This window comes from Doryrhamphus excisus, linkage group LG2 (assembly GCF_037039965.1).
Source record: "Doryrhamphus excisus strain RoL-2023G ecotype Guam linkage group LG2, RoL_Dexc_Guam_v1.1, whole genome shotgun sequence".
Classification (NCBI taxonomy): domain Eukaryota; kingdom Metazoa; phylum Chordata; class Actinopteri; order Syngnathiformes; family Syngnathidae; genus Doryrhamphus; species Doryrhamphus excisus.
The window spans coordinates 11,721,830-11,746,765 of NC_136358.1; the positions used below are offsets into that span (position 1 = coordinate 11,721,830).

The 24,936-nt window shown below is 45.4% G+C and overlaps 1 protein-coding gene across 5 annotated transcripts in view; it reads left to right on the forward strand.

The window, feature by feature from the left end:
* Window positions 1-4,978: 4,978 nt before the first annotated feature.
* The window catches only part of LOC131125851 (thyrotropin-releasing hormone-degrading ectoenzyme-like), a 29,311-nt gene continuing 9,353 nt past the window's right edge, over window positions 4,979-24,936 (forward strand). The window contains exons 1-9 of one of the 5 annotated variants that reach the window (XM_058067775.2): window positions 5,540-6,053; window positions 6,217-6,844; window positions 7,181-7,425; window positions 8,391-8,664; window positions 13,201-13,327; window positions 17,432-17,586; window positions 19,897-20,010; window positions 23,083-23,220; window positions 24,207-24,272. In XM_058067775.2, coding sequence (XP_057923758.2) covers window positions 6,347-6,844; window positions 7,181-7,425; window positions 8,391-8,664; window positions 13,201-13,327; window positions 17,432-17,586; window positions 19,897-20,010; window positions 23,083-23,220; window positions 24,207-24,272 — 1,617 coding nt within the window. In that variant the 5' untranslated portion in view covers window positions 5,540-6,053; window positions 6,217-6,346. Of the gene's footprint in view, window positions 5,006-5,539; window positions 6,845-7,180; window positions 7,426-8,390; window positions 8,665-13,200; window positions 13,328-17,431; window positions 17,587-19,896; window positions 20,011-23,082; window positions 23,221-24,206; window positions 24,273-24,936 lie in introns of those variants that run through there. The other 4 variants (XM_058067776.2, XM_058067779.2, XM_058067774.2 and 1 more) reach the window with 4 other exon arrangements.

Below are 24,936 nucleotides of genomic sequence, written 5' to 3' on the forward strand. Positions count from 1 at the left end.
GGAGTTTGGACAAACTCACTTAGCAAGCTCACATCTCCTATAAAGGTCATTCAAAGTCAAAGTGTGTGTGTGTGTGTGTGGCAGGCTGTAAATCTCATTAGGGGTGTGAGGATGATAGTCCACTGCCTCAGGACACACACACACTAATCTTGGCTGCTGCAGTACAACATCCCACAATAACAGTCAGTCTCATTGATGACTGTCAATCAGGGTTTCCATGGTGACCGATAGCCTGCCAGTTGAAATGAAGGCTAAGAGAACAATCTCGAAGCAGCTCTCTCTTATTGATTTGTGTGAGTGTGTGTTTGTGTGTGTTTGTGTGTGAGACCACTTTGTGTCACTTTTGGTGGAGGCTGACAAGTCAACAGCAAAAACACTTCAATACATAAACACACACACAAACAGGGATTGGGGGTTAAGCAGGGTCACACAAAGTGACACAGTACAAAGTCTTTGTCACGTTGATCAATGATTCACACACACACACACACACAAACAGTGCATAGTAATTATAAAGCAAGGCGGCCATGTTGTTGACTGGAAGACAATGAGGACCCCATGGGGCCACACAGGCATGGTTGTCTTTGAAAGCAGCCGGGTGCAGTGAGGACGCAAAGAAAGGATGACTTAGCTGACTCACACACACAGACAAACACACGCACTTCAAGTGGTCTTGAAGGCATCATTGTGTGTTTAAAAAAACCCTCCAATCAGTCTCAAAGTGTACCTGTGAGCATGTGAAACTGACGCATTCCAGCTGGAGCTTTACGAGCCAAATGCTCGCCTTTGGCGCTGCACTGCATCTGCTTGATCGTTTTGATACTTTTTACGCCTTTGATTGTTTCTTGATGGTCTTCATGGCCTCCTCTGGGACCAAGCAATCACATCGCACACTTTCATTCCAGCTGCAATGACTTCTAACCTCTTTATGTCTGCCTGTGTGTGTGTGTCAGCCTGATGCCTGCATGCAGCAACCTCTGACCTTCCTCTGCACGCTGAACGACTGCATGTTGCACGGGCACGCCCTCTAAAGGAGCACCGCAGTGCAGCTCGTTTTTATGTTTCCGATAACATGCACATGCTTTAGGAGGCTGGTCGCCATGGTTACTCATCGATCATGGTATCCTCGATCGATCCAGATCGCATTGAATGACAATGCGCGCAGTCAGTAACTCAAATGAGCAGCTACTTCCTGTTTGTTGTTGTCACGGCAACTCAAACATCCCGCACACCCGGCTGTCGACTTGCACAGCTGGTTGCCATGGCAACAGCAGCAGGCTTTGGGGGTTCACAATGAGACGAGTGTTCTGCTGCAAGGGACAGCACAAGCCCAGCCAGCTCCAGATGCACTGTGGGTACCATGGGGGCAATTTGGTTCAAGTGGTTCTGTCTCCACGACACACACACACACACAAAGCTGAGTTACAATGCAATTTGCAGAGCAAGAGCTTCACTGATGACCTGGTGCCCACCGGCCTTTTTATTTATTATCTGGCAACTGGAGTCACATTTACTTCATCTCTTATTTCTACCTTTATGTATTTAGTATTTGGCAAACACTTAGCTTAGCGTGTCTTGTTAGCTTAGAGCTTCTTATTAAAGAGGTGTTGTTACACACTAGCAGAGATGTTAAAGTGTTTTGAAGAAGAACAATTTGCAAAGTGACTCATGTCTGACTGCGTCCCCTGCTGGTCCCTACAAACACTGCAGGTCTGTGCTTCACTTGCTGGAAGCTACAGTGCGTCCACTTCATGCAACTAACTTACACCTGTCTTGATGCCTTTTTTCCAAGCAGGTCCACTTCCTACCAGCAAGAGGCGCCATTCTACCAGCTGCTAATGAATGGACTCCATTGATTTCTCCAACAGACCCACAAGCAGAACCTTATTGTTGATTTCAACAAGGACTCCCATGAGAACAACTGAACACACACACAAACACTACAAGCTCGTTCATCATGTGCAACTTGTCATCAACACTCACACACACATGCACACACAGTGAAATGTTGCTTTGTTAGTGCAGCACTCTGTGTATGCTAATAATTCCAGCAGCAAGTGTAGAAGCAATCAAAAAGCTCTCACTTTTAATCAGCGTCACACTGAGCTAAACACACACGCACACGGAATAGTAATGTAGTAGTTCACACGGCTGTCACAGGATCAACTACATGAACGCACAATCAGACACGGGAATGAAAGAATACGCTTTTAAACGCGCACACAAAAGATAAACGGTCATGTGAGACGTCACATGACCACATCAGCTAGCCATGACAGGAATGAGCTTTCGCTTTCTTTTGTCCTCCGACTCCTCCTCCACCTTATTGCCTACCTGTCAACCCTGTTTCGTCTTTCTTTCCTGTTTTACAGTCGATTTGGCTCACGGTTTGAGCACGACACGCCCTCACACATCACCACACTCTTCATTCATGCTTCAAGGCTAAATCCTTTAAAAATAGTCACAATGCCACCAAAAAGGCTCATTCCCTGAGACTTTCTCAACACTCTTGGTTCTATTAGCAAAAAAAAAACGGAATGGTTCAGCTCAACACCCCCATGGTTCAATGGCAAAAAGCTCATATCCCAAAAACACTTCACTCATCTGTCACTTGCACTGCAAGTGAAAATGTTTGGATGTTTTGGCACTACGGCAAGGGACCATCCAAATATCACCATGACCACCTCTCTTCTGAGCCCAGTCCTTCACTCGCTATGCTTAGTGCAGTGTTTTTCAACCTTTTTTGAGCCACGGCACGTTTTTACGTTTGAAAAATTTTGCGGCACACCACCAACCAACATTATTTGCTTCTTTCAGCTTTTTCCTGATTACGGACTCGCCACAGCAGATCCTTTTGATCCGCATACTGATTTAACTAACAATGTTACAAAATGTCACCACTACCTCTCACGTGCATCACTAAGTCTATTAGAGGAATGAGGCAATCAGCTGTGTGTTGCCACACGGACAAATATTACATATATTACATATATATTGCTCTGCCAGTCTTTACACCACTGACACGCGACAATGACATATTTCAGAAAATTATTATTCATTCATTCATTTTCTACCGCTTTTCCTCACAAGGGTCGCGGTGGGTGCTGGAGTCTATCTCAGCTGTCTTTGGGCGAGAGGCGGGGTACACCCTGAACTGGTCGCCAGCCAATTACAGGGCACATATAGACAAACAACCATTCACACTCACATTCATACCTATGGACAATTTGGAGTCGCCAATTAACCTAGCATGTTTTTGGAATGTGGGAGGAAACTCGAGTACCCCGGAGTGCACGGGGAAAACATGCAAACTCCACACAGAGATGGCCGAGGGTGGAATTGAACCCTGTTCTCCTAGCTGTGAGGTCTGTGCGCTAACCACTCGACCGCCGTGCCGCCAGAAAATTATTAATACTTGTTAATTAAAAAAAGTGATATTGAATAATTCCTCACGGCCCACCTGACGATTTCTCAACAAGTGTGCCGCGGCACGGTTGTTGAAAATCACTGGCTTAGTGTACTCCATTTGAAGAAAATGTCTTCACAGGAAACATACTGTTGTTGCCCTCAGCCTACTGGGCGTACCCACACTGCTATCAAATGAGACATCATCACTATAAAAGCAACATGGTGGAGTTTGACCAAAAGCACTTTTCAAAAAAAATAGACTGTTTCAGCTGATCAAAAGTTTAAGACCATTGCGGCAAAAATGAGAAAAAAACTCTCCAAAGCGGAGGAACACAAATATCTGAGTAGGACTCAGTAATGAGTAGCTCCACCGTTCTTGGTCATCACTCCGAAAATGTCTTTGGGCATGCTTGATGCGAGAGTTTCCAGGAGGCTATTGGGAACAATGGTCCAAGTGGTGAAGATGGCTTCACTGTACATTAACTGTATTGAACTGTTGTATAATCTGTTTTATAATCTTCTCTTGCCATCCATACACAAATGTTCTCTATGGGATGTCAATCAGGGGAAGATGCGGATTAGTCCAAAAGATGGATGTTCTTCTCCCTGAAGAAGTCCTTGGTCAAGCCAGCATTGGGAACTGTAGCGTTGTCCTCTTGAAGAACCCAGTCAGTTACCACACAGACCAGGGTCCTCGCTCATGTCACGATCGCCGTTTGATGACCCTGTACCACCTGTTCCACTGAATGAAAAAGATGGACCCCCTCCATCGTGCTGGGTAGAAAACATCTCAGGTGGATCTCCTTGTCGTGCCAGTAACATCTGAAGCCATCTGAACTGTCAAGATTCCATTTTTCCTCATCAGAGAATAAAACTTGTTTCCACCTTCCAATGTCCCATGTTTCTACACAGGCAGTTTTGTGGCGTTGAAGGAGACCAGGTCTTTGGATTCCTTTTCCCACAGATGGCGTCTGACGGTTATTGTGCTGCAGTGGGCACCAGTAAGGGCCTTCATGTGGGTCCAGGACCGCCCCGTGTCTTGACGGACAGCCCATTGGATCCTCCGGCTCAACGCAGGTGTCATTTTTGGGGGTCTAACGCTTGACTCTTTAGTTCCGTAATGCTGAGAATCTTCCCTAAAAATGTAGGATGACCATCTTACTGTGTCCAACCTCAGCATCAATGGCACGCTGCCAGAGGCCTGGCTTATGGAGCTCCACCATCCCACCACCTTGAAGAAGAAAAAGCTTCTTAGCTTTAGCCATCAGGAGGGCATGACCGTGTCAATGCCTGACAGAAAATAAGAATTTGGAACAGATTTTGGCTTTTATAGCCTGTGGTCTTAAACTTTTGATCAGGTGAAAAACATCCTATTTCACTTTATTATTTTTGTTTGAAGTTCCAAATGTTTCAGTAAGTCCCAGTCCCGGGGTACATATAGGCAAACAGCCATTCACACTTGCATTCATAGAGAGGCTGATGAACGAAAACATGTTTTAGCTACCTGTACTTAGCTAGCTGTACATCATTTACAGAGATGGACCTACACATTGAGACATTCATGTCATGTCATTTGATGAATTGAATGAGAAATGAGGTTTGTACATTTTATTCTAAGAATGTCATTCTTGTTTCAAGAAACGAGCCAAACCAATGTTTTTCCCCGCTCCACGTATTTTTAATGCAAATGCTGACAGGCATGCTTCGTTGTTCACACGCACACAAATATATCATAATGGCAATGTGAGTGAGTCTTCCACCTTAATCCACTTGGCTCAAACACACCGCTAATTGGCAGTTGTATGTGTATGCGTACGTGCGTTGTGCCGTGAGGCCCTCTAGAGGCCGCATTGGGCACTACAGCCTTCTTGCTCGTTAGCAGTTAGCCAAGACGACCACTTTGTGACAGCTGGGAATCAAACAACAACCCCGTGACCAAAACATGACCTTCATTCTAGCACCATATGTGTACGTGTGCATGTGGATGTGTATGTGCGTGTACGTGTGTCATCAGTCAATAGATGTTTCCGGCGGGCGTCACGTGTCTGTGTCTCTGATTGGACGTTGCACCTCTCCAACACCAGGTGGCCACGCCTATATAAGTATAAGTGACTGATCGGTGAGCACCACGTGACTTGTTTTATTTTTTAAAAGTCTAATCGCGTGATTAGTGTGGTTCAATTCAGCCGTAGCACGTTGAAACCTTTTTTTTCTTTCGAGCACGAGCTCAATCAGTGGGCTGTGTGTGCACGAGACCTCCTCCTCCTCTCTTCATCATCTTGTCCTCCTCCTCCCTCCGCGTGCACGGAGGCTGAAAGCAGCGAGGAGCAGCACTCAGAAAGGTTCCTAAGGTTCCTCTGGTTCTGCAACAGACTTTGTCGTGCGTGGAAACGGACCTGCTGGATCTGCTGGAGCTCGAACGGAGCACCGACAGCTCGGCGGCGCCGAAACCCATAGCCGCTTTATCTCTCCGGGCTCACTTTGGTGTGTTCGGGATGTTCTGGTGGTGTCGGCTCGGTGGATCCGTATTACCGCGTTGGTTCGGCCTTTTCTGCGGAAATGAGAGTGGACTTTAGCGTGACGAAGGTTCTGTTGGACTTGTGGACGGAAGCCATCAGCGGCCGATCATGGATGGACAACTCCACGTGAGGGAAACGCTCACTTAAGTTAATGTTAATGTTAGTGTTAATTGCCTCCTATCAATTAAAATGTAGTACAATTTATTACAGCTTCATCAATTAATCAATTTAATGTGTATCATAAATCTTACTGACATATATTAATATATTTTTATATTTATATTCAAAGCAGACAAAAGCAGCTTTGATCCTTTGAGCTAAGACCGCCTCCTGGCGTCTGATTGGTCCTTTGAGTGCCCTCCAATGCGAGAGGGCCCTCCCCCAGTGAGAGCAGGTCAGAGGTCAAGTTGCCCATCTCCATGGGACTGAACGACAGCAGCCCGGGCGCCATGCGCAACGGCCGTGGCCTCTCAGAGCAGTGGGCGGAGTCGGTAGCGGTGCGGCCTCGGACCAGCGAGCGTCACATGACCGTGCACAAGCGCCTGGTGCTCGCCTTCGCCCTGTCCATCCTCACCCTCATTGTGGTCACTGTGGTCGCTGTGGTGCTTGGCGTGCGCTTCGAGGAGTGCGTGGGCCCAGATGAGGCGCCGGTGGGAGCGGGGGATTCGGGTTCCCGGGGCCCGGGGGTGTCGCCCAAGTCGAACGGCAGCAGAGGGGAGAGGGTGTGGGACAGGGGGGAGGAGGAGGCGGGGCAACCATGGCGGAGGTCGCGTCTGCCGGGCTCACTGAGGCCACGTCACTACGACATTGTCCTCGCCATTTGCATGGACAACTTCACCTTCTCTGGCGAGGTCAGCATCGACATCGAGTGCCTCAATACCACCAGAGTCATCGTGCTGCATGCGGACCGTCTCCAGGTACCCACCATAAGCCATGTTTGCTCATCACTTTCGGTTTGGTCACATGGACAAAAATATTTATGGGGGTGTGGTCTCTGCACAGGCCTACCCCCTTCCACTGTTATCCTGTGTTATAGCATGTTGCTGCTATGGTTATTTTTGAGCTTCCTGGGGGGCGAATGATGCTGAAACATCCTAATTAGACCCCCAGGAGCGTCTGGCTAATGTGACAGCAGCTTCGGTGAGGTCAAAGGTCAATTTCAGTAAGAGTAACACGCCCTCTGGCTGTGAAGGTCTTGTTTTGTTGGTTAGCATTAGCGTTAGCAGTCACCGGTCACTTCCTGTTTCACCCAGGTGGAGCGTGTGTCTGTGACGACGGAGGGCGTGGCCGGCGGCCGTGCCGCCAGCAGGCCTGGGGGTGGAGCCATCCGCATCCACCGCCACTTCCCCTTCCCGGCCAATCAAATGTACGTGGTGGTCCTGCACCGAGAGCTAAAAGCTAACAGGAGCTACCGACTCAACATCACCTTCGACGCCGCTATCGAGGACGAGCTTCTGGGATTCTTCAGGAGCTCGTACATGCTGCAGGGCGAGAGGCAGTATGTGCACGTACACACACAGACACACACACACACACAGTGGAGCTGCAGCAGGTGGTTGCTGTGGAAAAGGTCACACTTCACATCCACATCATTGATTACCTCTCACACACACACGCACACCCTATGTATTTATATATAAGTCTGCTGAAGCCTGGCAAAACACACTGATACATTTTTAGACTTGAAGGAAATCTTCTGATTAGTCAGGGCAGTAGCATCACGCCCATAAAAGGGCAACACTTCCTTGGTTGTAGTTTGGAATGAAGGATGTTGTTAGCATTAGCTGCTGCTGAATGCTAAGTGATGTATGTATAATAAATGTGCAGAGGAGAAGATTGAAGGTGCTTTATGTTCTCCTGCTGTGATGTTCCGCATTAGTTCAGATCCTCAGTGGTCCTCGCTTCACTGCTGACTGCTCTCGTTTCGATACTGGATCAATACACACACACACACACACATATATATATATAGTCCACACTGTCATTAGCTACAAACACCATTCTTATCAAGCGTGTTCACACATGTGGTGTGTGTGTGTTTTAGCTTGAGGATTAGCAGCGATGCAGCAGAAGCACAGCTTTTTTCACTACTTTAGGTGACAAAATGAATCCTTGCCCACACAAACACACGCACACACACACACTTGATGACGGAAGTGATCGCATGACACCAGAGCCTCAAATGAAATCAAATCTGATACTTTTAGCTACTTTGTTCTGAATGGAACCTTCTCGGAGTCGTGATCCACCACTATGATGTTATTGATGCCCCTCCTCCGAAACATGAGCCATGAAGCCCCACCCCTTTCTTGGCCGAGTCAGCAGCTTCCTCGTAAAGCTATAGCACGCACACACATTAGGATTCAAAGATTATCTTTTCTGTGTGATTTCCTCTCACCAAAGTCTCGTTCTTTCTTCCCCACTCCTTGTTTGACCTCCACTTCCTGTTTATGCCCACCCCAGCTACCTGGCCGTGACCCAGTTCAGCCCGACGCATGCCAGGAAGGCCTTCCCATGCTTCGACGAGCCCATCTACAAGGCCACCTTCTCGCTGAGCCTGCGTCATGACGCTCAGTACACGTCTTTGTCAAACATGCCTGTGGAGAGCAGCAGGCCGGCGGAGGACGGCCTGCTGACGCGGCGTTTCGCCCGCACGCCGCGCATGTCCACGTACTACCTGGCCTGGGCCCTGTGCAATTTCACCTACAGGGAGACACACAGCGACAGCGGCGTGACGGTGAGTCGCCATCTTAGCGTCGTGTGATGCGAAGCTGATGCGGGGAAGGCGAGTGTGGGTTCTTCACGGGTGAGGCTGAGCTTTGTTGTTGTTGTTGTTTTGGGGCCGTCTTGAGAGATGAGCTCATCAAGTTCCTCCACGCGTGTGACTTCCTCCTCGGTCACAGCTGCGCTGCGTTAGCACTCGCCAAGCCACGCCAGCTGCGGCTCGTTGGTGGCGCTCCAAGGCGCTGATGTTTTTCTGCTGATTGTGTAGCGTCAGCGTCCATTTGCACTCTGACTTGCAACACACAACTTGTATCAATGACCCCCCCCCCCGCCCACAATACACACACACACAGACATATAATTTTATTGTAATACCAGGACAAGGACGTGCTCGACCTTGTTTCTCCTATGATTGTTTCTGTCAGTGTAATGACACCTCATCCATCTTCCCTCACACACACAAACCTGCCCTGGTGGTTGGAGCCTTGCCTTGGTGGAGGTCATGTTGCTACCAGAGCATGAATAGGGTCATGTGACCATTTCACTAAATGTTTGCAGGGAGTGAGTGTGTTTGAGGAGGAAGTCTTCTCAGTAGCAGTATCACTCTCATATGCAATGTCTTGTTAGCGCCTGCAGGCAACCCTGTGTGTGTGTGTGTGTGTGTGTGCAGCATCAACAGAAGCAAAGCTGTGAGAGACAAACGACTTCATTATGTGACAAATGAATTGAATGATAAATCTCTTTTGTTCTCCTTTGTCAAGCTCTCGCTTTCTCTCTCACACACACACACAAACGTGCACTGTAGGAGGCAGGTTGGAGTACACAGGGGTGTCTAAATTTTTTCCAGTGAGGCTGACATGGTTTAAAATGAAAGGCCGCAAGGGCTGCTTTTGATATTATTATTATATATTTGATATTATTTACAAGCTATGCTAAGACGTTTTGTAGTTTAAAAAAATTATATACTCATAAATCATCTCTGTTTCGTGGTGGGCAATGGCCATTTACAAGTCAAGAAATATTGAAAAAGTTATATGTTGTCTTGTGGTCACTGGGCATCATGACATTAGATGACTTTAACGTCCACACTGCATGGAGATATGCCAACATGCCGTGAAAAAAGGCTTCTCCTCTTGTTTCCGTGTGGAAGTGGTAAGTGCTCCTAACTACACACCATAATCCGCACAGAAAACTTTCTAGGAACTTCCAGAATCTGCACATATTCCAGCTGTATTTCCAAAACGGAATTTATTCCACCCACAGCCCGCCTCCGAGCATGCACTGGTCACACTCCCAAGTATGTACTTCTGAACCACCGCAGAACCTCACTTTGTAATATGGTGGGTATAGGAGTGGATAATAAATGAATTAAGCTTTTGGAGAGCTACTTGAGAAGTGTTTAGGAGCTACTGGCAGCTCATGGTCTATTTGTAGGAGACCCCTGACTTATCGTGTATGAATCTAGGTCTGCATTTAATAAGTGTGGGCATCGTGTGTTCGACATGAATGCACCTTTCCCGGCAAGAGGGCGCTGCTTCTGGCTTCAGCAACAGTTTGGCAGATATTTCACGTTCATGTTTACAAAAACAATCCCGTGTGAAATGTTGTTAACAGATGAAAATGTTTTTCTCTTGCCGGGAATCACCAACTTCAACCACTTTTGCTTTAGCTTTCCTCTTAGAAAGATTTCCTGGGAGCCATAGCTAAGAACCGTAAACAGCGAAGTAGAGCAGTGGGGTGGGCAGTCCTAGAGAGTATCTGACCTACATGCCCATATATGGAAGCCCGGCTCCTTGTGATTTCACAGAGAGCCTGTGTCATAAAAAGCCATTCAGAGCCATCCCAAACTTCTTTCAGGGCTCACTTCCAAATGCGCAACCCTCATGATCTGAAACTTTGGCATGGTTTAACACTAGAATACAACATTGTAACTCCATTTATAGGTCAGAAAAATGGTAAAGCATCATAGGTCCCCTTGAAGTTTGGAGTGTAAAAGTAAAAGACTGTTGGGGTGTTATTTCATGTCTGCAGAGCTCTAATAATGTTAAAACCTGTGTTTGGAAAGTCATAAACAGCTTTCCTATGCTCAAACTGCCAAAATATTAAATGTATTAATATTGACTCACTTATCACTGATTGCTCTGGAAGCAACTTGCTCCCCCCCCCACATATTTAAACTTTATTCTTAAATAATCTTCCTAAATGATGCTTTTATTCCATATTTGGACTTTATTGCCAACCCAATTTTCCCCAAACTTTATAGAGATTTGTTTGTTTATCAAACTATTTTTTTCTCTCAATGTTTTGACTTTATTCTCGCAAAATTACTGATAATTATTATTTATAATAATTATTACTTATATAATAATAATAATATAATATATATAATTATTTTTTGGCTGTGATTGTTGTTTTTTTATTATGTTTTTAAATAAAAAATATATATATAAATAAAAAAAACAGTGCGCCACAAATGGTCCCAGGGCTGCACTTTGGATACTCCTGATACATCACAGTATATTATAGCAATACGGTGGATCCCTATATATTTGCTTTTCAGCATTCATATCCTCTCAAATTTGCAAATTTTTGGTCAAAAAATATTTTTTGGGGGGGGTGGGAAAACCCCCATTTGTGTGTTTTCTCTCTGAAATGTTGATCCAAAATGGTTGGATGTCAATGCCGGCGACGCAGGATGGCTTTGAGGGGGAGGAGTGAGCTGGTGTAGTGTCATGCAGGCTTTATTAGAGTGTGAAAAGCAGGTGTTTTTATGGCCGTTTCCACTTCCTGGAATCGACTTCCTAGTGTCAGCGTTTTCCATTGTAATTGTGGGCGTTGTGTGTTTACTGGTTAGTTGTTGACTTCTGACCCCTGTGAGTGGCATGTTGATGCTCTTGTCGGCTCTTTTCCTGGCTGTCGCAACGTAGACGTCCGATGCGGACACGTTGCCGCTATCAGTCACTAAACTGTCCATCAAAGCCAACGGCGCCAGGCGAGCGAGGGGAGATAAGTAAACGGGGTGCTTCGGCTTGACCTCTTGGCTTTAGTTGTGAAAATAAATCTCTAGGAGACACTGGTTGAGGGGCTTCTAAAAGGGCGGGGCTGGACGCAGTTCCATGTGTTTATTGGTGGACAGAGAATGCTCATTTCCTCAATGGCTACTGCTCTCGTCATCCTCACCGGAGCAATTGTCTCGAAGACAATCTCTGCTTAAGTGGAACGTCTCTTCACAACTCAGGAAAGACAGAGACATCTTGTTGCCATGGCGACGATAAGTGACCTTTTAGTTTGCGATGAAGGCTTTCGATGTTGCGTTTCTCTCAATTTGCGCGCTTCCATCCGGACACTTAGCATTTTGCGTGCATACTTGTGCACTTATGCACACAAAATGACAAGTGCTCAGTATAATATGCACGTGTAAGTGTGGAAGTCCATACTTATGCATACTTCTGCACTCCAAGTGCTCAGTGTAAGATAGAAAATGCTAAATGTAAGTATGCACTTATGCACATTTTCTTATGCACTCAAAATGTTATGTGTAAGTTTGGAAGTCAAGTCTGTACTTGACTTGACTTGTAGCACTCAAAGTGCTACAGTATGTGCTAAGTGTAAAATGCTAAATGTAAAATGATAACTAAGTATGCACTACACACCTACCCTTACGTACATATGTACTCAAAATGTTATGTGTAAGTATATACTTAAGTCTATACTTACCGCTCTTATGCATATTGATCCATTCGAAACGCTCAGTGCAAAATGCAAAGTGTAAGTATGTGTGCATGTATGCACTTGTGCACTCAGAATGCTAAGTGGTTGTATGGAAGTCCATACTTGTGCACTTATGCATACTCATGCACTCTAAATGCTAACTATACGTTTGCAAATCCATACTTGTAAACTTATGCACTCAAAATGCTAAGTGTAAGTAGACACTTCCACAAATTATATGTGCACTCAAACTGTTACATGTAAGTATGGAAGTCCATACTAATGCATGTTATGCACACTGATGCATTCACAATGCTGAATATAAGTATGCATCGTACGTGTACTGTATATAGTACTTATACGCTCAAAATGTTAAGTGGATGTATGGAAGTGCATACAATCATGCTAAATGCTCGGTGTAAGTATGCACTGCACTCACTGCAATGTCAAGTCTAAGAATGGATGTCCATACTTAGGCATGTATACTAAATGTAAATATATGCATCCATGTACTTCTGCATACTTGTGCAGTCAAATACTTCAGCACTTCTGCATGATAGTATAAAGTATGGAAGTGCATGAATTGAGGCAGTTCTGTGGTTCATGTTCCATCACGGCAACAATGAGGCCAGTCACGTGACCAGGAAGTATGGATTATTGATCACCATGTGTGTTGCACATGTGGGCCACACATCTGCTCACATGATGCTCGCTGAGCGGAAGGCAGCGATGAGTCACATGGTGCTCGTCGACCTCGTAGCTTCCACATCTGGCTGCATTGTTGACGATCTGTCTTTATTGATGCCAGAGAAAGTTCACTCCTCTTCTCTTCCCTCAGATCCGTTTGTACGCACGTCCGGACGCCATTGCCAGCGGGGCGGGGGACTATGCGCTGCACATCACCAAGAGGCTGCTGGGATTCTACCAGGACTACTTCAAGGTCCAGTACTCACTGCCTAAGCTAGGTAAGCAGCCTGGACACGTCCTCAGCTGGGCGTCACAGCAAAGTGGGCCCGCCTCTGTTGTGTGTGGTGGGTGGAGCCAAAGTGAGGACTGTGAGTCCAGACCGGGACGGTCTGTCCTGTTAGTCTGACGGGGGGGTGACATTTATTTTCTGACCTTTAGGAGCGTCAGCTGTCAATCAGATCAGTCATGAGAGCAGTGGCCTGTTAGCATAGCTACATGCTAACAGCGCGGCTGTCTTCGTTTGCCTCCTCAGACTTGACATCAGCAGATGTTAGCAGGTGTTGATGCTCTCCTCCATCTGTGTGCACGCACTTGCGCCCGCGTCGGCCCACGTCCGCACGAGCGAGCGCACTGATGTTGACATGCGGCCTTGGCCTGGCTCCTTTCTCGCTTGATGTGTGCGAGGTCCCAGAGCCGCCGGGCGCCATCTGTTGTCAGTCCGGCCGGCCTTCTCCCCCGAGGAGCACAGAGGGACCACATGGACTCCACTGTAGCGGCAACACAAACCGTAGGAGTCAGCAAAGTCTCGTTGATGGTAAACACCATGGAAACACGTTAGCATTCATAAACGCTCCAAATCAGACGGATACAATCATCATAACCATCAGGAATGTTGGCTGGGCGTCGGTGTCGTAACGAGCGAGCAGCTCAGCGGAGCGTGGCAGCTCAGGTGATCCGCCTGCCTGCACAATAGGAGTCAGTGTGTGTGAGAGCACGCCAAGTGGACTGATGTGTTCTGTAGAGTTCTGGCTCCATCTGGGATCCGCAGAGAAGCACAGACAGCGGCGCCCGAGGAGTGGCGTGCACGCACGCGCACACACCTACATGCCGCCTTTACTCTTGTTGTCTGTCCGCCTTGGGCTGACACGCAACAACAGATGGACTTAAGCAAAACACACACACACTCAGAGCTGCGGGCCAGTCAGCTGTTTGCCTTTCTTAACCACATCAAAGATGGATCCGAACCAAAGCAAAGATGTTCTACTGCTACAAGTAGTACAACACATTTGGACGTTCTCATGTTGCTACTTTGCATAAAAGCTGGTGAAGACTCCTCCTCCACAGTGACACCTGTAGGTGGACATCGGTAGCACCTCACACACTCAAGAGTTCAGATCTGGTTGACCTGTCTTGGCTCAGCATCTGTTGCCATGGCAACGTCTCTGGTGACTGCCCATCTGCTGTCAAAGGCAATCAAAGTCAGCAAAGTGTGGAAGGTTCTACATAAAGTCTCCAACATGTCTTCAACTTGTCCAAATGAGGTCCCTGTTCAAGTCCACGTCCAAAAGAGTCGTCTTCAACACAGACGTGATGCGGAACAAGACGTGCCTGCGCCAATCGATCCTGCGGCGCTGGTTCGTGTCCTCCTGCACGGCTGAATGGACACATTAGGACACGTGCGCTGATCCAATTAGGATGTGTCAGAAAAACGTCCACTGTGGTCAGCCTGGACAATTAGAACCGCTTCTGCAGTCTTTTGTCATGTGATTCCTCCATGCTGATCCACACACATAAAGCAGGGTGTGTGCGGGGGTAAGCACGTCTCTGCGGGTTGTTCTCTTGGGATCGTCTGTGCGAGTTGAAAAAGGAAAGAAGGCAGCAGTAGAAGGAAACAAAGAAGTAAAAGTGCGTCCATTAGTTACACATCGGAGGAAAACAAAGACAAACCCATCAAACACCACTTTCACGCTAATCTTCCCAAAGTCACCAAACCACGCAGACATTGCACATTCAACGTATATGCTAACCACTACATGCTAATCATGCATGTTAACCACTACACGCTATCTACGCGAGCTAACAATTACACTGTAATCATGCATGCTAACCTTCATGGAAACTACCACATGCTACTCGTGGTGGATAACCACCACATGCTAACAATATTGCCAGCCTTACATTTTAACCACTACATGCTAACCATGGTTGTGAACCACAACATGCAAACCACTACATGCCAACCATGCATGCAAGTGACCACATGCCAGCAACATTGCTAACCACAGAAGCGAACATTCATGCTACATCTTAACTATAGATGCCAACAATATATCTTAACCACACATGCTAACCACTACAAGCTAACCATGCATAACGGTAACTACAACATGCTAGAATGTTACTAACTATACTCTTACTATGCTTGCTAACCACTACATTTCAACCATACATGCTAACCACCACATACTAACATTGATGGAATCCACCATATGCTAACCAGTATATGCTAAAAATACATGGTAATCACTATATCTTAACGATGCATGCTAATCATCACAAGGTAACCATGCATAAGGCTAACTACAACATGCTAGCAGTATCGCTAACCACTGTATTGTACCCATGCATGCTAATCACTGAATACTAACCATGCATGCTAACCACCACAAACTAATCATGCATGCTAACAACCACATCCCAGCAACATTGCTCACCACGTCATTCTAACCACTACATGCTGACAATATTGCTAACTACAACATTCTAACCAAGAATGCTAACCACTGCATGCTAACAATGTGTGCTAACCAGTACATCCTAACTATAGATAACCACAACCTCTTAAGCATAGCTGCTAAGCACCACAAGCTAACCATTTATACGACTAACTACAACATGTCAACTATTATATTCTAACCTTACATGTTAGCCATCGCATGCTAATATTGGTGGAAACCAGCACATGCTAACCATGCATGCTAACCCCAACATGCTACACTCCAGCATTATCCCCCAGGCAGCTGTCAGGTGTGTGCGCTCTTCTCCCGTCCTAAAATAAGAGCTAATTGATGAGAGTGTGGTCTTTGTGTTGTGTCTGCAGGCTGCAGTCACACTTTCAGCTCACTTAAGATTATTAGAGACAGAAGTGGTTCAGCCTGGAGCCCCATGGACGCCACCGGACAGTACTTCAGCACACATCTTGGTAATGAGCCCCCTCGCAGGCCCCCAAGGACAAACCAGCATGAACTCCATCTCCTCTCTTCCACGGTCAAGTCCAATACGACTCTTACACCTTGCACACGGGGGTCAAAGCACACCCGGCTTGCAGACTTCGCAGCAGCGGAGAGGCTGTTGACAAAGCTATCTGCAGTCGTCGCAGCAACTGGGAGGCAAACACTTGAGCGAGACAGAAGGTGCGACGCCAGGAAGCAGATGGAGGGAACAATTTGTGGAAAAAGAATAGACACACAACAGCAACTTGATGACAACTCTCATTATGCATCATCAAACAGCTCCTTGCACCGCCCCCTGGTGGCTCCTCCTGGCAACACGTGTGACTCATGTTGGTCACGGTCCTCTGACTGTCCTTCACACACATGACAAAAATAGACCTTTCAGCTATTTTCAGCAACATGCCATTGTCACCTTGTGTGTGTGTGTGTGTGTGTGTGTGAGTGAGGTAGCTGGCTGTCTTTGTCTCCGTCACAAAGACTCAGAGAATGTGTGCACTTGTCTTCTTGTGCAGACAAGACGCCTCAGGCACCATTCAGGTGAATCACATGAGACCAAGCACGCTCTGAAAGTGTGTGTGTGTGTGTGTGTGTGTGTGCGTGTCACTGCAGTAAGATTGGTTTCACTTCAGTTCAGTCTTCAACGTCTAATTCCTTTAATGTCTCATTTGCATATTCCACCTTAAACCTCATTTGCATGTGCACCGCAAGTGAATGAGTTTCATTAGCATATCCCGCCCGCTAGCCAATCAGCTGTCAGCGCCGGCTCAGTCGTGCGGGAAATTAACCAATCACACGTCTCCTCAGAGGCAAACGCCAGCTTGTGGTTGGCTGCGTGACAGAACTTTGTTTCCGTGGTAACTGAACTCTTGTTTGCTTTTTGTCACGCAGCGTTAGTGGTTAGTTCTACCGCTGGTTAGTCGCCGACGCCGCTGATTGACAGCTGGCGAAAGCGCTGCGGTAAAAAGTCGCTGGTGGAAATGTCATCATGACTTGGCTGAAAGATGGCGGTCGTGAAATCATTTTTACCTTTATTGCTTCATTTTGCATTTTGGTCACGGTGGCTTTTTCATGACGCTTTAGCTGCTACATCCACTTCCTTCTCTGACGGGTGTCCACATCCTGGTTGACGGCCTGTCTTTTTGCCCTCAGACCTGCTGGCGGTGCCCAAGCATCCGTACGCCGCCATGGAGAACTGGGGCCTTAGCGTCTTTGTGGAGCAGAAGATCCTGCTGGACGCCGACGTGTCATCCTCGTCCTACCGCATGGAGCTGACCATGGTGGTCATCCATGAGATCTGCCATCAGGTGAGGCCAAGACCCTTTGGCCCCGTCCAATATCCGGAAGTGAGGGGGGGATGGGAACAGGAAGCAGAGGAGTGAGGGAGAACACCGTCATGGCGGAGGAAGACAGAAGCGGACAAGACAGAAAGAGAGCACAGTGCGCTAAAAAAGGGCAACACGATCTCCAACAAACCGATGGGGGTCATGGAAGTTGAAGGGAGGAGTCTCGTTGCCGCGGGGAGAAGGCGACGCCATCAGCATCAATTCTGAGGCCCCAATCAGTCGGGACGTTGTTTGAGTCCACGCTTGTTCAGCTTGTTAACGAGCGTCTTTGCTGTCAACACATGCTGCCGTCTTTCTTGTCCTCCTGCCTGCCGTCTTTAATAAGACAGACAATCTGTTCCTCTTTCCTCTTCCCGTGTTTGCTTCTTTCCATCCTTTCTTCCCTTTCCTCCCTTTGTTCCCTTTCTTCCACCTGACCACGTTTGCTAGACTTCACAGTCTCCTTTCTTTCTTTCTTTCTTTCTTTCTTTCTTTCTTTTTTTCTTTTTTTCTTTCTTTCTTTTTTTCTTTCTTTCTTTCTTTCTTTCTTTCTTTCGTCTATTCACATTTCCTTCTTCCTAGTCGTATTTCTTCTTTCCTTTTCCTCTTTCTAGTTTTTCATTTTTAATTCTTTTCTTCATGTTCTTTCTTTCTTCTGTTTCTTTTTCCTTTGTTTATTTATTTCCTTAGCTCATTTTTGTTATTTTCCCAATTTAGATTTGTTTTCCATTCTTCTCTTCCATTTTATTCTTCCTCCTTTTTCTTTTATTTTTCATTCCTCATCTTCATCTTTTCTTTCTTCCCCATTGTTCTTTTTTCTTTATTTCCCTTTATTTCTTTTCCTATTCTTTTATTTTTTCTTTTTTTTGTCCTTCTTATTTTGTCTTTAGTGTTTTCTTGTCTTCATGTTTCCTTACTTCTCTCCTTGGTTACCTTCTACCTTCACTTTTCTCTTCCAACTTCCTTCCCAGATGTTATCAGTTTGTGACAAAGTGAAAGTGGACGTTAGCCACCGGGTGTGCTGACCATGCAGCTCGGGAGTGCAAAGCGGAAGCGGCTCGGCTTAGCCACCGCTTCCGTGCGTCAGTGGCATCTTTCATCCACGAGAAATCATCTGGTGTCCCGAAATAGAAACGTTTCCTCCACGTACGGCTGTGATTGGTCGGCCGGCCAAAAGTAACTCAAAGTGTTTAAATGCCAAGTGGCAAGCCGCATCGTTAAAAATAATCATCTTGCTGTTGCTGCAATCAGCTGGAGGTGGGTCTTTAAGTGCATGTGCACACCCACTCTGTTTGCAGGCACCCTCATTATAAGCTGGCAGCACACCGTGCTCATGAATATTAATGAGCTCAGATGAGGAAGTGATGATGATGATGTAGCCCTTTATTCTTGTCACTTATACAGAAGTACGAGCGAAATAGTGCAATCATCCGTCCATACATATACAACATACTATGCAGTGAGACAAGGGGTGACGGGATGGGATGATTGGGCGATGAAGGGGGGGAAGACACTAGGAGAGGGGAGGGGAAAAAAACAACAATTCCAAACTAGACTAGACTTAAATGAAGGAGTACAGTGTGGGACTGTTAAAAAACCCCGGCATACAAATTGGCATACAAGTAAAAACATTGTTCACACACATAGACACAAGACCAGCGCCAGGGAAAATAGCCGATACGAGCAGCGGCCGGCCCGGGCCATGGGGGGGGGGGGGGTGCCTGCAACGCTTCCCCCGCCCAACATGGAGCTCAGTTCGCAGGGTGTTATTGCGATATATAGCAGTTGCCATGGAGAAGTCTGTGGTGGGCCAAGAGAAGAGAAACAACAGGTGTCCGTGAAGAAATAAACGAGGGTCAGAGTGTCCCGCTGCAGTTTTGGGAGAAGTTGTTTTCACAACACAACCTTGGTTAGCCGTGGTGGGGACGCTGAAATCCAGATTAAGAATATTGTTTGGGTTAGTTCGGGCAGCCACATTCCAATAGACCGGACCACCCTATTGTCCATTCTGGCCTCCCAACTTGTGCAAAGCCGAAATCTTCACCAAGATGGCATCCTTGTTGTGATTGGCAGTAACAGTCAGTTTATACTTGTCAGAGACCAACTAGTTGTTTGCGGCATTCTTAGTTAGTTAGGCAACGGTCAAAGACACACTAGTGAGGACCTACGACCTTGTACTGGCTACGCTAAGGTCAACCAAAAATAGAAGGTCACGGAAATATCCGTAGCAGAGGAGCAGGGACTCTGTCATCACTTCCTGGTTGTAACGTGTTCCACATGTGTGTGTACCAGTGGTTTGGTGACCTGGTGACCCCCATGTGGTGGGAGGACGTGTGGCTAAAGGAAGGCTTCGCCCACTTCTTCGAGTACGTCGGCACCGACTTCCTCTACCCCAAGTGGAACATGGTAAGCACGCCTCCTCAAGCCACTTCATTAGGTACACCCACCACTCCAGACTAGTACTATTCTATAGCATATGTATTACTAATATACCAATAGTATGTATTGATAATAAACCTACAGGAGGTATTGATAATATACCTAGAGTAGGTATTGATAATATACCTAGAGTAGGTATTGATAATGTACCTACAGTAGGTATTGATAATATACGTACAGTAGGAATTGATAATATACCTACAGTATGTATTGATAATATACCTACAGTATGGATTAATAATGTACCTACATATGGATTGATAATATACCTACAATATGTATTGATAATATACCTAGAGTATGTATTGATAATGTACCTACAGTATGTAGTGATAATATACCTACAGTAGATATTGATAATATACCCACAGTAGGTATTGATAGTATACCCACAATATGTATTGATAGTATACCTACAGTATGTCTTGATAATACACTACCTACAGTATGTATTGATAATATACTACCTACAGTATGTATTGATAATATACCTACAGTAGGTATTGATCATATGCCTACATTATGTATTGATCATATACCTACTATATGTATTGATAATATACCTACAGTATTTATTGATAATATACCTACAATATGTATCGTTAATATACCCACAATATATAGTATTGATAATATACCTACAGTATGTATGGATAATATACTTACAATATGTATCGATAATATACCCCCAATTTGTAGTATTGATAATATACCTACAGTATGTCTTGATTATCAAGACATACTGTAGGTATATTATGAACATATCATACCTACAGTATGTATTGATAATGTACCTACAGTAGGTATTGATAATGTACCTACAGTATGTATTGATAATATACTTAGAGTAGGTATTGATAATGTACCTACAGTATGTATTTATAATGTACCTACAGTATGTATTTATAATATTCCTACAATATGTAGTATTGACAATATACCAACAGTATGTATTGATAATGTACCTGCAGTAGGTATTGATAATGTACCTACAGTGTGTATTGATAGTATACCCACAGTATGTATTACTAATGTACCTACAGTATGTATTGATAATGTACCTACATTATATTGAAAATGTACCTACAGTATGTATCACAATGCAATAGTTTCCCTCCTTTCTCTTACTGCCCCAAATGCATCACAGACAAAACAAATGACACAAACACTCAGCCAGCAAGTTTCACTCACTGACTCACGGGTGCTTGACAAGGACTCTCGTTTAGACTTTCGACTCATGAGTACTCAACCAAGACTCGAGTTTAACTGGCTCACAAATGCTTGATGAAGACTCAAGTTTCACTGACTCACAGGTGCTGGCGAAGACTCGAGCATCACTGATTCACCGTTCCTTGATGAAGACTGGTTTCACTGACTGACCTGCTTTGCAAAGACTAGAATTTTTCTAATTCACGGATACTTTAGGAAGACTCGAGTTTCACTAACTCACCGATGCTTGACAAAGACTCTACTTTCACTGACTCAACGGACGCTTATCCAAGGCTCAGGCTTCACTGGCACAGTTAATTGATGAAGACTGGAGTTTCACTGATTCACCCTTGCTTGATGAGGACTATAGCTTCACTGACTCATGTACTTTACAAAGACTTTAATTTCTCCAGGAAGACTTGTTTTACTGACTTACTGATATTTGAGGAAGACTGGAGTTCCACTGACTCACGGGCGCTTATCCCAGACTCGGGTTGGATTCTTAATGAAGACTCGAGTGTCTTTGAGTTTAATTGACTCTTGGGTGATTGACAAAGACTCTGGTTTCACTGACTCACGAGTGCTTATGAAAGACTCACAGTGACTCACAGGTACTCAAGGAAGACTCAAGTTTGACTGATTCTGTGGCGCTCTGTGATGGGTGAATTCGAATAACTGATTCACCTCAGTGAGTGAGTCATAGGAAGTGGAGTCGGTAAACGGAGTGTAATTTCCCATCACTACAATAAAAGTTTGATGTGAATAAAGAATATTAAAAAAGGATACTCAAGTGGAGCACTTTGTCACGCACCACAAGCTTCAATTAAAACACAGTTAATGTTTTTTTCCTATGCCGTGAGTGAGAGAAACTATTTCACCTTCACACACATGCACGCACAAGAATAGAGTTTTTGCCCTTTTTAAATTCCACTCAGTGTATATTGTGTTGACACACAAAGACAAGTAGAACAATGATAAAGTGGCCGCCTGCCTGCTGATCATTTCCGTTATTTGCTGCTTTTCAACTTTCACAGTTTCAGCTGTTTCTGCAACCTCCCCACCCCCACCCACATGCTGAGATTGAAATTCTGTTTTACATTAATCAACATTAATCCATTTATTAAAAAAGTGTCTAGGTTGATTAAAATATAAATTAATAATTTAAATAATTTGTAATAATTGAAAAACTACATGGGGCGGCATGGCTGTCTAGTGGTTAGCGCGCAGACCTCACAGCTAGGAGACCGGGGTTCAATTCCACCCTGGGCCATCTCTGTGTGGAGTTTGCATGTTCTCCCCGTGCATGCGTGGGTTTTTTTCCGGGTACTCTGGTTTCCTGCCACATTCCAAAAACATGCTAGGTTAATTGGCGACTCCAAATTGTCCCAAGGTATGAATGTGAGTGTGAATGGTTGTTTGTCTATATGTGCCCTGTGATTGGCTGGCGACCAGTCCAGGGTGTACCCCGCCTCTCGCCTGAAGACAGCTGGGATAGGCTCCAGCATCTCCCCACACCCCTCGTGAGGAAAAGCGGGAGAAAATGAATGAATGAATGAAAAACTACATGGACTAAAGCACTTTAATCCTGGAATTAGACTGATCCCAGCTGTTGCTGCTAATTAAAAGCAGCAACATTGATCAGAGGGACTTTCATTAAAAGTGGAATCTCTACTGTCAACACTGTCACCACCAATTAGCCACGGCCACACGGTCCAGGATGTAGCCCAGTGAGGCAGCGCTGGTTGGAGCTCTTCGGCCATGCAGACAAGAGAGCAGTTTGGAGGGTGGCTAATGCTAACACTCGCTAAAAAGAGGTTTTTGCGTTTGCAGGAGAAGCAACGCTTTCTGACCGACGTTCTCCATGAAGTCATGCTCCTGGATGGCCTCAGTTCCTCCCACCCCATCTCACAGGAGGTCCAGCAGGCCACAGACATCGACCGCGTCTTCGACTGGATCGCGTACAAGAAAGTAGGTATTCAGTGGATTTGTCATCTACGTAAATGGGAAAAACATTTCTACTTGTCTTGGTCTTGTACAGAAAGTAGTCATAGGCAAGCGTCAGCTACCTTGAGGAGGTGTTCTCATGTTTCAACCAAAAATAACACAACAAGTAACACACATAGGACACACAATGTAACTTTACCACACTGGCTACTCGGGTATGAAGCCCATGTGCATACTTCCCTAACAGGAGGTTACCCGGCATACCTTGTGGGTACCTTGTGACCCCTGACTGTCCAAACTGAATCACGGTCTTGATAAAACAAAGGGTTCACTCATTCAGCCGCGAGTTTTACTAACTCACAGGTGGTCGATGAAGACTAACCTGTGGGTATCATCTCCCTCAACAAGATGTAACCATGTAATCAAGGCAACCAATCGTCCTCTACAATGTAGACCCTTTGTTATTTATTATTTATTCTTCTAATTCTTCTATTTATTCTTTATTTATTCTTCTAATTTCTATATTTTGTATAGACTCACTGGGACTTGATGAATACTCGACTTACACTGACTCATGGGTACTCAAATTAGACTCGAGTTTTACTGACTCACTGGTACTCAACATAGACTCGAGTCAATGACTCACAGGTACTCAATGAAGACTGTAGTTTCACTGACTCTCTGGAACTTGATGAATACTTGACTTACACTGACTCATGGGTACTCAAATTAGACTCGAGTTTTACTGACTCACAGGTACTCAACATAGACTCGAGTCAGTGACTCATGGGTACTCAAATTAGACTTGAGTTTTACTGACTCACAGGTACACAACAAAGACTCGAGTCAGTGTCTCACGGGGTGCTTCACAAAGACTGGAGTTTCACTGACATGTGGTGGGGCTGTTACATTGCCCTCTGAGTGACTACCTTCATTTTGTTTGTGTCAAACTTGTCATTTTCATGGCCGTCTCAATTACTTGAACGTGTTGATGTTTGTGCGGCCCACAGGGAGCGGCGCTGATTCGAATGCTGGCCAATGTCATGGGACAGAGACTGTTCCGGAAAGGACTTAACGTAAGGAGACGTGTTTGCATGTCGTGTGAAGTGATGCAGAGAAAGATCTAGAAGCAGCAGTCATGATGTGACGAGAGGGAGTGAAAGCCGTTGTCAATTTGGGGACGACCTCTCAGCAAAGACAATGTTTAGGATTTGGGAAACAGAGCATGACTTTGTCTTGGGAAAGTGACACGAGCAGCGGCGCTAGCACGCTGCATTATTCATGCCAGCATGGCGCTCTGACGATTAGCGGTAAGGTCTCCCAAACGTCAGACAGAAGACAAAAATAATACACGGTTACATTTAGCGTGCCTCATGAGGACACGTCTGCAGTCTTCATGAGAGCCACTAGCGGGCGTGGCATTGCTTTGGTAAGCTGTTGGTAACCATTTTGAAAAGCAACTTATGTACGTATTTATGCCAAGATATTTACAGATTATTTTTCCTCTTAATATTATGCAAATTTGCGACTTTATTCCCCTTAAATACTAATAATATTTCACTTGTAAAATGACAGCTGTTTTTAAATTCCAACTATTTTAACTTGCAATTATGACTTTATTTCCATAATATTATCTCTTTATTCTCGTAACATTACTACATACACCTGTAAATTAAATAAGTCTCACCGAGTGTAAGCCGCATCCTCTAAATTCAGAGGAAAAAAATGATTTGTACGAGT